General features: G+C 54.6%; 2 protein-coding genes across 4 annotated transcripts; both read right to left on the bottom strand.

Moving 5' to 3' along the window:
- Positions 1-4851: 4851 nt before the first annotated feature.
- Positions 4852-6616, bottom strand: APOC2 (apolipoprotein C2). Of its 3 annotated transcripts, none has more exons than XM_069457474.1 (4): positions 6529-6616; positions 5763-5830; positions 5441-5600; positions 4852-5064 (listed from the first exon to the last, which is right to left on the bottom strand). In XM_069457474.1, exons 2-4 carry the CDS (start codon positions 5815-5817, stop codon positions 4974-4976), a joined length of 306 nt encoding a protein of 101 aa, XP_069313575.1. In that variant the 5' UTR covers positions 5818-5830; positions 6529-6616; the 3' UTR covers positions 4852-4973. The 3 variants fall into 3 exon arrangements, with proteins under 3 accessions (XP_069313575.1, XP_069313576.1, XP_069313574.1); XM_069457475.1 differs by lacking the exon at positions 6529-6616 and adding an exon at positions 6408-6465; XM_069457473.1 differs by lacking the exon at positions 6529-6616 and adding an exon at positions 6273-6365.
- Positions 6617-7108: 492 nt separating this feature from the next.
- On the bottom strand, positions 7109-8959 carry APOC4 (apolipoprotein C4). The gene is made up of 3 exons (XM_069456904.1): positions 8824-8959; positions 7648-7846; positions 7109-7463 (listed from the first exon to the last, which is right to left on the bottom strand). The coding sequence occupies exons 1-3, from the start codon at positions 8939-8941 to the stop codon at positions 7298-7300; spliced, it is 483 nt and encodes a 160-aa protein (XP_069313005.1). The 5' UTR covers positions 8942-8959; the 3' UTR covers positions 7109-7297.
- Positions 8960-10534: the final 1575 nt, after the last annotated feature.

Here is a 10534-nt window from a genome sequence, read left to right as displayed (position 1 = left end):
GGCCCGCCGGGCCACCGTATCAGGCAAGAGCGCCTCAGCCACGCCTCCCGGGAGGGCCACTTCCGGCTGTGAAAGGACCAGCCTAGCCACCGTACTCCTCGACTGCCCCGCCCCCCAGCTCTTTTCACCTAGCACAGACGCTGCGTGCTTCGAACTCCCAGGACTTTCTCGGCCAACATGTGCTTCCCACGAGTTCTAGTCTTTCCTCCCCCTCAAGTTAACCCGACTTTTTGAGTTATGTGACCCTTGCAGGCCGTCGTGGTCGCTTCACCCCGCCAGTTCGAGTCCTTTCAGTTCCATGTTTCTTGAGCTTTTCCGGCCACCGTAACGCTTCAAAACGCCCCGCTTGAATATGCCCCTCCTGCGTTAAAGGAGCTTTTCTGGCCACTGTACTTGGATTCGCGAGTACAGGCCCTTTGCCTAGTGCCCTCGTTTTCTGACTCCTCTTTCTAACGCAACCCTTTCCTCCAAGAAGTCCCCTAAGCTTACAATCTTTCTGTGCGCTCAGAGTTCCTATTGCAGGGTTCTCACAGCCACCACACCCTGTCAGCCACCTCACCAAGCCTTGGGCAGCCTTGGTTAGCACGCATTCGTGTATCCCTAGTGGTCTTTGCTTTCTAGCAAATCTTGTAGCCCTGGACTCGGCTCTGTGGGCTCTGAGAGGTCCGTAATATTTCATTAGCTATGTGTCTTCCTGCAGCTCCAATCCTAGACACGTGCTGAGAGACCCCTGTCCTGGAGAGGGTGTTATGGAGGCCCAGAGAGGACAGGAGACTCTCAGAGATTGTTAAGCCTTTACCAAGAATTGGGTGGGCCTGGGTTCAAACCCTTGTCCTATTAACTGGCTGGATGAGCCTGTACAAGTGACACCTCTTTGAACTTCAGTTTCTTCCTCTTTTATAAACTAGGGATTATAATAGTTCCTCTCCCTCTTTTACCCCACCGGGTTATTGAGAAGATTGCAAATGTAGGCCAGTCACGGTGGTTCACACCCATAATCCTGGCACTCTGGGAGGCCAAGGCTGGAGGATCACTTGAGATCAGAAGTTCCAGACCAGCCTGAGCAAGAAGGAGACCCCATCTCTACTAAAAATAGAAAAATCAGCCAGGCATGGTGGTGTGCACCTGTAATCTCAGCTACTCAGGAGGCTGAGGCAGGAGAATCGCTTGAGCCCAGGAGTTTGAGGTTGCTGTGAGCTAGACTGACGCCACTGCACTCAGGTGACAGAGCGAGACTCTGTCTCAAAAAAGAAAAATCGCAAATGTAAAGCTGCAGACTCTGGGCCTCGCACTAGCGTGGTGTGCTGTTACCATGAACACTGGGGTCAGCAATGTCTGGTTCTCATGGCCACCTGGAAGGGACAGAAGGCTTTGTATTGGGATATTCTAAGTATTTTCTTGCCATTTTATTTATTTCTTTAGAGACAGGGTCACACTGTATCACTGGGGCTAGAGTGCAGTGCTGTCGTCATAGCTCACAGCAACCTCAAACTCCTGGGCTTGAGCAATCTTTCTGCCTCAGCCTCCTACATAGCTGGGACTACTGGTGTGCCTCACCACACCCAGCTAATTTTTCTATTTTTGGTTGAGATGGGGTCTCACTCTTTGTCACTCTGGTCTCACACTCCTGGCCTCAAGCAATTCTCCTGCCTCAGCCTCCCAAAGTGCTAGGATTACAGGCATGAACCACAGTGACTGGCTTTGTCATTTTACTTACTGATCTCCACTGTCCTCTAGGTCTCAGCTCTGTAGTAGCATCTCTTTCTCCAAGAAGCCCTCCCTGGGCCCTCTCAGCTTCCCCACCCTAGCCCTGCACACTTTATGTCCTCACTGTTGGGGATGGGTGTGTCTCCCTCATTGGGCAGGCTGACCTGGGACTCTCGTGGTCACTGCTGTGTCTCCAGCACTGCCTTGGGGATGACTGCTGAATGAAAGGTTGAGTCTCTGTGAGTGCAAGTGAGTGACTTACCTCTGAGGACCACACAAGGGCAAGAGAGAACCTTAGGCCGGGCGCGGTGGCTCACGCTTGTAATCCTAGCCCTCTGGGAGGCCAAGGTGGGAGGATCGCTCAAGGTCAGGAGTTTGAGACCAGCCTGAGCAAGAGCGAGACCCCGTCTCTACTAAAAATAGAAAGAAATGATCTGGACAGCTAAAAATATATATAGAAAAAAATTAGCCGGGCATGGTGGCACATGCCTGTAGTCCCAGCTACTCGGGAGGCTGAGGCAGAAGGATCGCTTGAGCCCAGGAGTTTGAGGTTGTTGTGAGCTAGGCTGATACCACGGCACTCTAGCCCGGGCAATAGAGCAAGACTCTGTTTCGAAAAAAAAAAGAGAGGGAACCTTAGAAAAATTCTTGCACAATCTCCTACTATTACAAATAATATTGGTAGAAATAATGATTCTGTGAATGTGCTAGACCCAGAGATGAAGTGAACATGCTCATTAAGTCCCCCAGACAGGGATTGATATTTTGTGGATCTGAAGCTTGTGTGTTTTGTGTGCCTCTTTTTTGTTTTTTGGCCTAAGGATCAGTTAATGGTTCTCTTTTTAAAAAGTGCTAAATTACCTGTACAAATTTAGGTAGAGGACCACAGAAATCCCAGGCAAGCGAGAAGCTGCAAAGCTTAACCTTCTCCAGCCTGTTTCTGCTCTCAGCTCTAGATACAAAATGCCCCATTCTGCCCTCCAGGTCTCATATACTGCAGGTCCCAATCTGTTGGAGCATGAGAGGCTCTCAGCTAGTGTGTGACCTTGGACAGGGTCCCTTTGGAGCCGGATTCCCTGCAAAGCCCTCCTATGTGTCTGCCAAGAGACCAAATAAATTCTTCCATTCCTGCTACTGTAAGCGAATCACAGGACAGACCTACTCTGCTCTCCACTAGGGGGCGCCCGACACCGACCAGGGGCTGTGACTTCAGGTTCTAAGGGAGTAGGGGGCGGGGGACCGGAACTTCTAGGTCCTTAAGAGAAGAGATTGGGGGGTCCAGACTCCTGAATCTGAGTCTGAGGAAGGAGGAGTCGGGGGGCCTGGAATCTGGGGGCCTGAAGGGAGTGGGGGTCTGAGAAAGGAAGGAGGAGTCTGGGAAGGGCACCAGTATTGGTTGGAAGCAGAACTGGCCTGGGCAGTGGTTTGGTTTGGCTTGAGTCCGTGGGAAACAAGTGGACAGAGCAGGGATTGTTCCTCCGGGGTCTCCCCCTCCCCATCACCCCCTGGACTTGGCAGTTTCAGTTCTTCCCAGGCCCTGGGGACTTGGGGGCATTGCTCACAGTCCCTCCCCAGGGCCCCTGTTTTCTACTGGACTCACAGCTGCCCAGCCTCCGGACCTGGGAAAACTGCTCCAAGAGTGTTGAAAGACTAGCTGGAAGTCAATGCCAAGCAGATTAGGAGAAATACAGGCCATGGCTTCTGAGAAACCAACAGTCCTGCCCATTGGACTGGGGGGCCAAGACCACCCTCTACTCCCTGGGGATCCAGGAGTCTAGGTCCCCAGCCCCCTCTGTCCATGGGCCCAGCACTGTCCTCCCTCAGATCTTGGAGCCTCCGCTCTTATTTGCACACCCTGTGCTTTCCGCCTGCGTTTCCCCACTGCCATTACCATCTTCCAGCCACTAACTGTCCCGCCCTGACCTGGGAGCCAAGTCAGTGCCTCCCTCCCCTCCCCCTACTTTCCAGCAACAACAGCGCCAACCACACTGCACTGTGATGCAGCCCAACACACCACCTAGCTAAGGCCTTGATCTCTCTTCATTGCCTATATTGCTGAAATTATTTTCTCCATTTGACTTCCTGCTCCTGAGGGCAAGGGTCTCCCTGTTTGTGGCCTCAGGATGGAGCAGAGGTCCTGGCTGGCTGTGAGTAGGAGCTCAGGAAACGTTATCACTACTACCAATGAGGAAGCAACAGCTAAGGAAACATAGTGGGAAGATATAATCACTAAAATCCTTTGCAACTGGGCCAGGACCTGACCGGTAGCTTTTTGAGGGGCCACATGAGGGCAGAACTGTCTTTCTTTTCCCTGCTTTGTCCGCAGGGCTTGATAGGGTCTCAAGAAGTAAATGCACGTGAGACAAATGTATAGGATTTGTCAAAGAACACAGGCTTTAGAGTTCTGTCTTCTTGGGTCCCAGCCAACCTGGGCATTGACTTCCGAAGCTTAGCAGTGACTTGTGGTCACCATTCTCCCCTCTGTCACCGGACCACTGGACACTCACTTAAAGTGTCAGCCCAGCTTAAAGTGTCAGCCCAGCCAGCCATGGTGGCCCCTGCCTGTAATCTTAGCTGCTCAGGAGATTGAGGCAAGAGGATTGCTTGAGCCCAAGAGTTCAAGACCAGCCTGGGCAACACAGTAAGTAAGACCTTGTCTCAAAAAAAAAAAAAAAAAAAAATTTAATTAGCTGGTTGTGGTGGTGCACACCTATAGTCCCAGCTACTTTCAAGGCAGGATTGTGTAAGCCTAGGAGTTGGAGGCTGCAGTGAGCTATGATCGTGCCACTGCACTCCAGCCTGGGTGGCAGAGCGAGATCCTTTGTCTAAAATGATAAATAAATAAATAAAATTTAAAAAGTGTCAGCCTAGAGCCTGAACACTACCAGAGGCCACTGAGGATTTGCTGTATCCGTGATTTGTCATTTTACAGAGGAGAAAGCTGAACCTTAGTAAAGGGCCGTCTCTAGTTGTCATAAATGGTTAGTTATTGTCATTATTCACCTCTTTATTGCCTGGACCGGGCTCCAGGTTAGGGCTACATACATACAGTAGGCACTCATTAAAGGTGGGCTGGACTGAATCAGTCCCTCCGTCTTGGTCCCTGAGGCCTCAGACAAGGAGCCACATGGAAGAGAATAAACTTCGGTTTTGGGGGTTTTGTTTATTGATAAGAAGTCAGAGTTGGGAGCGGGCTGGGGGAGGGGGACGAAGTCCACTTCTGGGGCAGGTCGTGAACTCCAGGGGTGCTGGGGCCTGGGTGGCTGTCACTGGTCTCCCTTCAGCAGAGAGAGGAGCTGGTCAGTGAAGATGCCTGCGTAAGTGGTCACAACTGCTGTGCTTTTGCTGTACATGTCCCTGGGGAGAAAGGACAGAGGGTTGGAGGGGGGAGGCAATGGGAACAGGACTTCTGAGTCTGAGGGGGCCAGGCCTGGGGAGAGGGGCCCTGGGCTGAGAGCAGAGGAGGCTGGAGGGCCCAGAATCCTGTGTCCTGCGGGAAAAGGTGTCTGGAACCGAAACTCCTGAATCCCCAGGTAGACAGGGCTGGGCTCGCAGAATCCCGGGTTCTGGTGGAGCTGGGAGCCGGAGGCCAAAGTACTAAGGCCTTGAGAAGAATATAAGCTTGAACTTGGACCCCTGGGTCTGAGGGAGGACGGGCTGGGGCCTGGACTCCTGAGTCCTGGCTGCAGTAAGTGTCAGGGGCTAGACCCTGTTTCTCCAACTCAGGTGCTACCTGAGTTTCTCATCCACCGTGTTCAGGTATGTCTTCCGGTACAGGCCCCGGGCGGCTTCCTTGGCTGAATCCCAGTAGCTGGAGAGAGATTCCTGCATGTGGGTGAGCAGGGTCGGGCTGCTCGGCTCATCTTGCTGGGGCAGCAGGGTCCCCTGGACCTCTGCAGGGGGAGAGGGTGTCAGGGGAGCCGCTAGGGCTGCAGCAGGGGAGACAAGGCAGGAGGGAGAGGAGGGGACAGAGGCTTGGAAAAGGACTAGGCTGGGAAGATGCATGAAGCTCGTCCCCCTCCTGAAGAGCCCCCTCCCCCGCAGCCCACACTCACCAAATCCCAATACCAGGAGGACGAGAAACAGAGCCAGGAAGAATCGGGTCCCCATGGCGTCAGGAGACCTGGAACACAGAGGGGCCGCTGGAGGCATCTGTTCCTGTGGTCCCACCCTGCGTGGGGAAAGGGCTGGGATCCCTGTCCTTCCCCCGCTCCCTGCCCAGGTCAAGTTCCTAATACGTTGACGTGGACATGGTGGCAGCTTTGGGCCTCACTTTCCAACACTCTGTGATTCTACTCCCGACTTTAACATTTTAATTCTAACATCATCTCATTCATTCATTCATTCATTCACTCAAGAAGCCTTTCTTGGGCACCTAAACAGTTCTGGGCCCAGCGGTGAACACAATAGAGGCCTCGCTCGCTGCGTTTTGCTAAGATCGAGTCGGTGCAAGAAGGGGCTCTGCAGACACGGTCAAGAAGCCACCCTTGGCCAGGCGCGTGGCCTCCGTGCTGGGCTCTGCTCTGCACCAGGCCTAGTCCTCCCACCGCCCGTTCAGTCCTCACCCCAACTCCATACGGGTGGCCCTCTCGGTGCGCAGGGCACAGTGTCACCGCCCACACTTTGGAGATGAGGAAACTGCTGCAGAAAGAGGTTGAGAAACCACCCAAGGAGAAGGAACAGCATGGAAAATACTCTACAGTGCTGAATTCTGTGATTCCAACACAGGCTTCCGATGCGGTGGCTCCGGCCATGTCTGATTAGCAATCTTTCCCCTCCCTGCTGTCCTCCCCGCCTCCCCTGCTGCACCTCCTCTCTTACCGGACGCTGGCAGGCTGTCCTCACTAGCTCCAAACGGGCAGAGGGAGGCTTTATAGCTCTCGAGGTCCACCTCCCCTCCACCACCACCAGCCCCATCTGTGGTCTGGGCCAAAGTCCTGGCCAACACAGCTGCTGAGGGGGTGAGTGGGGGCAGAAAGGGCGGTGACATCCCCCAAGGTCGAGCCACAGGGAACTGTCACTCTGAAAGCTCACCGTTGAGAGAGACCGCCTGGGTTGGGGGCTATGGAGGGGTTGGGGGTTCTGGGCGCCCACACCAAGAACGGGTCTGAGGTCTGCATCATGTCGGCAATGAGGGCAGAGCTCTGGGCGAGGGGCCACCGTGGCAACCTGGGGACCCCCACCTGCTCTCCAGCCTGCACCCTCCTAAAATCAAGCACCTTGAAGTCTCCCACCCTCCACAAGCCCACAATGAGGTGGTCATCCTCTGACCCCTTTCTCCAAAGCACCCCGCCCCCACTGTCTGTTCCTTTTTGGTTGTCACCTCTTCTACTCATTAACTCCTGGGAATAAATGGGGTGGGGTTATCTCTGGCCATGTTGGGGACAAATCCAGACAGGGACACAGATAAGAATTTCTTTATTGTGGGTGCTGGGAGAGGTATGAATATGAACATTTTTTTATAGCTGGGGTCTTGCTGCGTTGCCCAGGCTGAATTTGAACTCTTGGGCTTAAGCAATCCTCCTGCCTTGGCCTCCCAAGTGGCTGGAGCTACAGGCGCTCAGCACCACTCCCGGTGTCTATGAACATTTTAATCCTCGTCCTTGTCCCCACAGAGAAGCCTGGGGCTCAGGTTGTGGGCCTTGTTCAGGAGGTTGTCCTTGGAGCTGAGGAGCCAGGACTCGGTGTGAGGACCCAGGTCCCTCAGGTGGTCATCGTAGTAGGTTTGCAGAAAGCCCGGGAAGGTCCCGGGGTCCCTGCAGGAGAGGGAACATCACAGTGGAGACCTCAGCTACCCCCAGGGGTTCTCTGCCCTATTCACCCCTTCCTCCCTATGACCCAGGAGTCCCTGCTCTCAACTCTCACTGTCCCCTCCTCCCGCAGCCCCGGGGGTCCAGCCCCCAGCCCCTCCCCGCGGCCCAGGCGCCAGTGCACACTCACCAGAACCACTGCCACCTCTCTCTGGTCTTGGTCGCCAGCGGCTCCATCAGCTCCTTCACCCGGCTCCAGTGACTGTTCCTGAGCTCTGGCGGGGGCTTGGGCTTTCTGGAGGCACTTGGGTCTGACACGCTGGGTGGAACCAGAGGGCACCTTGGCTGGGCTGGGACCCCAGAACTCCCCTCCTTCCTCTCCCTCCATGCTCATCCGAGGGGCAGCCCTTGCTGGTGGCTGGTGCTCTGGCCTTGAGCCTTCACCTATGTGTCCCTCTGCCCCCTTCCCCCTTCAGCCACCAGCCATCTCCTTTCACCCTGTGCCTGTGATCCCTCCTGTCCCCTCTCCCTCTGTAACTCCTCCCCCTGTCTAATCACAGTGCCCTCCTGATGCCTGCTTTTGCCGTCTGATCCTGCTGCCCAGGAACGTCCCCTGCCCCCTTAGTTCTCCTGTGACCCCCCACACTGTGGGAGCTACCTCCACAGACAGTGGAGGGAGAGCACAGGGTGACTTTCTGCCCCCTGGGGTGGACGTTGGCTTAGCCGAAGGAGCTGTCAGTTCCTCCTGCTGGGCCAGAGGTTCTGCCACTGGTTGGCTGCCCAGCACACACCCAGCAGGCCAGCACCCTGGCATCTACACAGAGCCTGCAGGGCCCAGCCGTCACCCGGGCACACATGGACAATCTCAGACAGGGACACCCGTGTGACCTGCTGTGTGCCTCAGCCAATGACCTAACCTCTCCAAGACTCAGTTTCCCCTTCTGTAGAATGGGATGGTAATAGTACCTACCCCAGGGTGACTGTGAGAACTGGGAGTTAATGCATATGATGCACTTAGAATGGTGCCTTGCACGTGGTAGGCACCATATACGTGTTAAATAAAAATTTAAATGCATGTGGGAAACACAGACACACTCACAGACCCCCCACGCGTGCCCACACAGTCCTCTGAGTACACGCACCCCATAGAGACACACGTGCGCACATACACACGCACAGTCAAGGACACACATGTTCACCACGGCTGCACACTCTTCCGCCTGTGCACTCATGCACACAGATGACAACTGTCCTTCGTGCCAACCCCGCATTCACACGTCACACTCAGCCAGTGACACACACACTCCCCGGCACGAAGCACACAGGCTCCATCCCCCACATGACACGCAGCCGCATCACACCCCACGCAGGTGTGGGTCCCCACGGCCGCCCACCCTCGTCTCCTCACCCACGACATGGGCCAGGACCACAACACAGAGGCAGAGGGAGGGCGGGACCCGGAACCTCCATGTAAGGAGTGACATCTCTGGGGGCTCCGTCCCTCTGTCCCTCTGTGCTCAGCTCCCCAGGCCGGGGGAGGGAAAGCTACACTGAGCAGGGCCCTCCCCTGGCCGCCTCCCCACCCCCCTTGGCAGGGACTTCAGAGAGAAGGGCCCAGGTGACAGTGACAGTCAGAGGCCATGGCTGTCCCTGTGGGCCTCCCTCTCTCCCACCCTCCCAGCACCCTGGCCTGAGAGAAGGTAGAAGGTTCTTTGTCCTGCTGCACTGAACCAGGTTCGAACCCTGGCTCCACCTCACGTGACAGCTCCCTTTGCAGGCCTCAGTTTTCCCCTCTGTAAAATGGGAGCCACAGTCCACACTTCAGGACATTTAACAACATGATATAATACGAGGACAGCTTTTCCCGTGAGCCTGGCAGCGTGCAGCTTGCAGGTCACAGCTGTTACTGTCCCTTTCGTCTCTAAGACTCCTTAGCCACTGGGCTACAGAGGCAGGTGCATGGTAGAGCCTCAACAAGGCCAAAGCGATGATGGCCGGACACAGCGACGCAGTTTCGCGTCTCCAGCCTTTGTCTCTTGCCTGGTGGGCTGGAGCCCAATCACCTCTGAGCATCCCTTGAGTTCTGAATTCCAGTTTTTCTTTTTGTTTGTTTGTTTTTTTAGTAGAGGCGGGGTCTCACTCTTGCTCAGGCTGGTCTTGAACTCCTGAGCTCAAAGAATCCTCCCGCCTCGGCCTCCCAGAGTGCTAGGATTACAGGCGTGAACCACCGCGCCCGGCCAGGTTTTTTTTTTTTTAATTTTAAAATTTTTATTTACTTTTTTTTTGAGACAGAGTCTCACTCTGGTGCCCGGGCTAGAGTGCTGTGGCGTCAGCCTAGCTCACAGCAACCTCAAACTCCTGGGCTCAAGCGATCCTCCTGCCTCAGCCTCCCGAGCTAGGACTACAGGCATACGCCACCATGCCCGGCTAATTTTTCTATATATATTTTTAGTTGTCCATATAATTTTTTTCTATTTTTAGTAGAGACGGGGTCTCACTCTTGCTCAGGCTGGTCTTGAACTCCTGAGCTCAAACAATCCACCCACCTCAGCCTCCCAGAGTGTTAGGATTACAGACGTGAGCCACCATGCCCGGCCCTGAATTCCAGCTTTTTCTCTTGGGGTGACTCTGGCCTCAGGCAGACCTGGGCTTCAAATCCCCTATTCCTTCTCCATGTGACCCAGGCAAATACGTTCTTTTCTGTGGGCCTCAATGGTTCCACCTGTGAAATGGGGGTGAGAATACGCACCCGCCTCCTGTAGCCTGTGTGACGGATGGGTGGGGCCTGGGCAGGGAAGCTCCAGGTGCACATGGTAGGAGTCGTCGTCAATATCAGGCTGGGCCCGGCGCTGCACAGGATGAAAATGAGCCCTTTTCTCCTGGAGGGCCCAGCACACTGCGGGCACATGGCTTGGCCAGGAGACTGTGCCCTGGATTCCTTGGTCTGGGGTTGCCAGACAAAATGCAGGACGCCCAGTTACATTTGAATATCAAATAAACAACACTTTCTTTAACATAAATATGTCCCATGCAATATCTGGGGATTATGCAAAAAAATATTTGCTATTAATCTGAAA

Source organism: Eulemur rufifrons, chromosome 24, assembly GCF_041146395.1.
Source record: "Eulemur rufifrons isolate Redbay chromosome 24, OSU_ERuf_1, whole genome shotgun sequence".
In the NCBI taxonomy this organism is placed as follows: Eukaryota; Metazoa; Chordata; class Mammalia; order Primates; family Lemuridae; genus Eulemur; species Eulemur rufifrons.
This window is presented reverse-complemented; position numbering and strand designations above follow the sequence as displayed.

Excerpts from the sequence above, each read along its gene's own strand:
- APOC2 (XM_069457473.1), bottom strand. Across the intron at positions 5,601-5,762 it reads CCTCCTGGTATTGGGATTTG|AGGTCCAGGGGACCCTGCTG; the intron begins GTGAGTGTGGGC and ends CTCCCCCTGCAG. Across the intron at positions 5,065-5,440 it reads ACGGTGGATGAGAAACTCAG|GGACATGTACAGCAAAAGCA; the intron begins GTAGCACCTGAG and ends CTTTCTCCCCAG.
- APOC4 (XM_069456904.1), bottom strand. The coding sequence starts at position 8,941 with ATGTCACTCCTTACATGGAGGTTCCGGGTCCCGCCCTCCCTCTGCCTC. Across the intron at positions 7,847-8,823 it reads CCGTGGGGACCCACACCTGC|CATGGAGGGAGAGGAAGGAG; the intron begins GTGGGGTGTGAT and ends CCCTCGGATGAG. Across the intron at positions 7,464-7,647 it reads GAGAGGTGGCAGTGGTTCTG|GGACCCCGGGACCTTCCCGG; the intron begins GTGAGTGTGCAC and ends CCTCTCCTGCAG.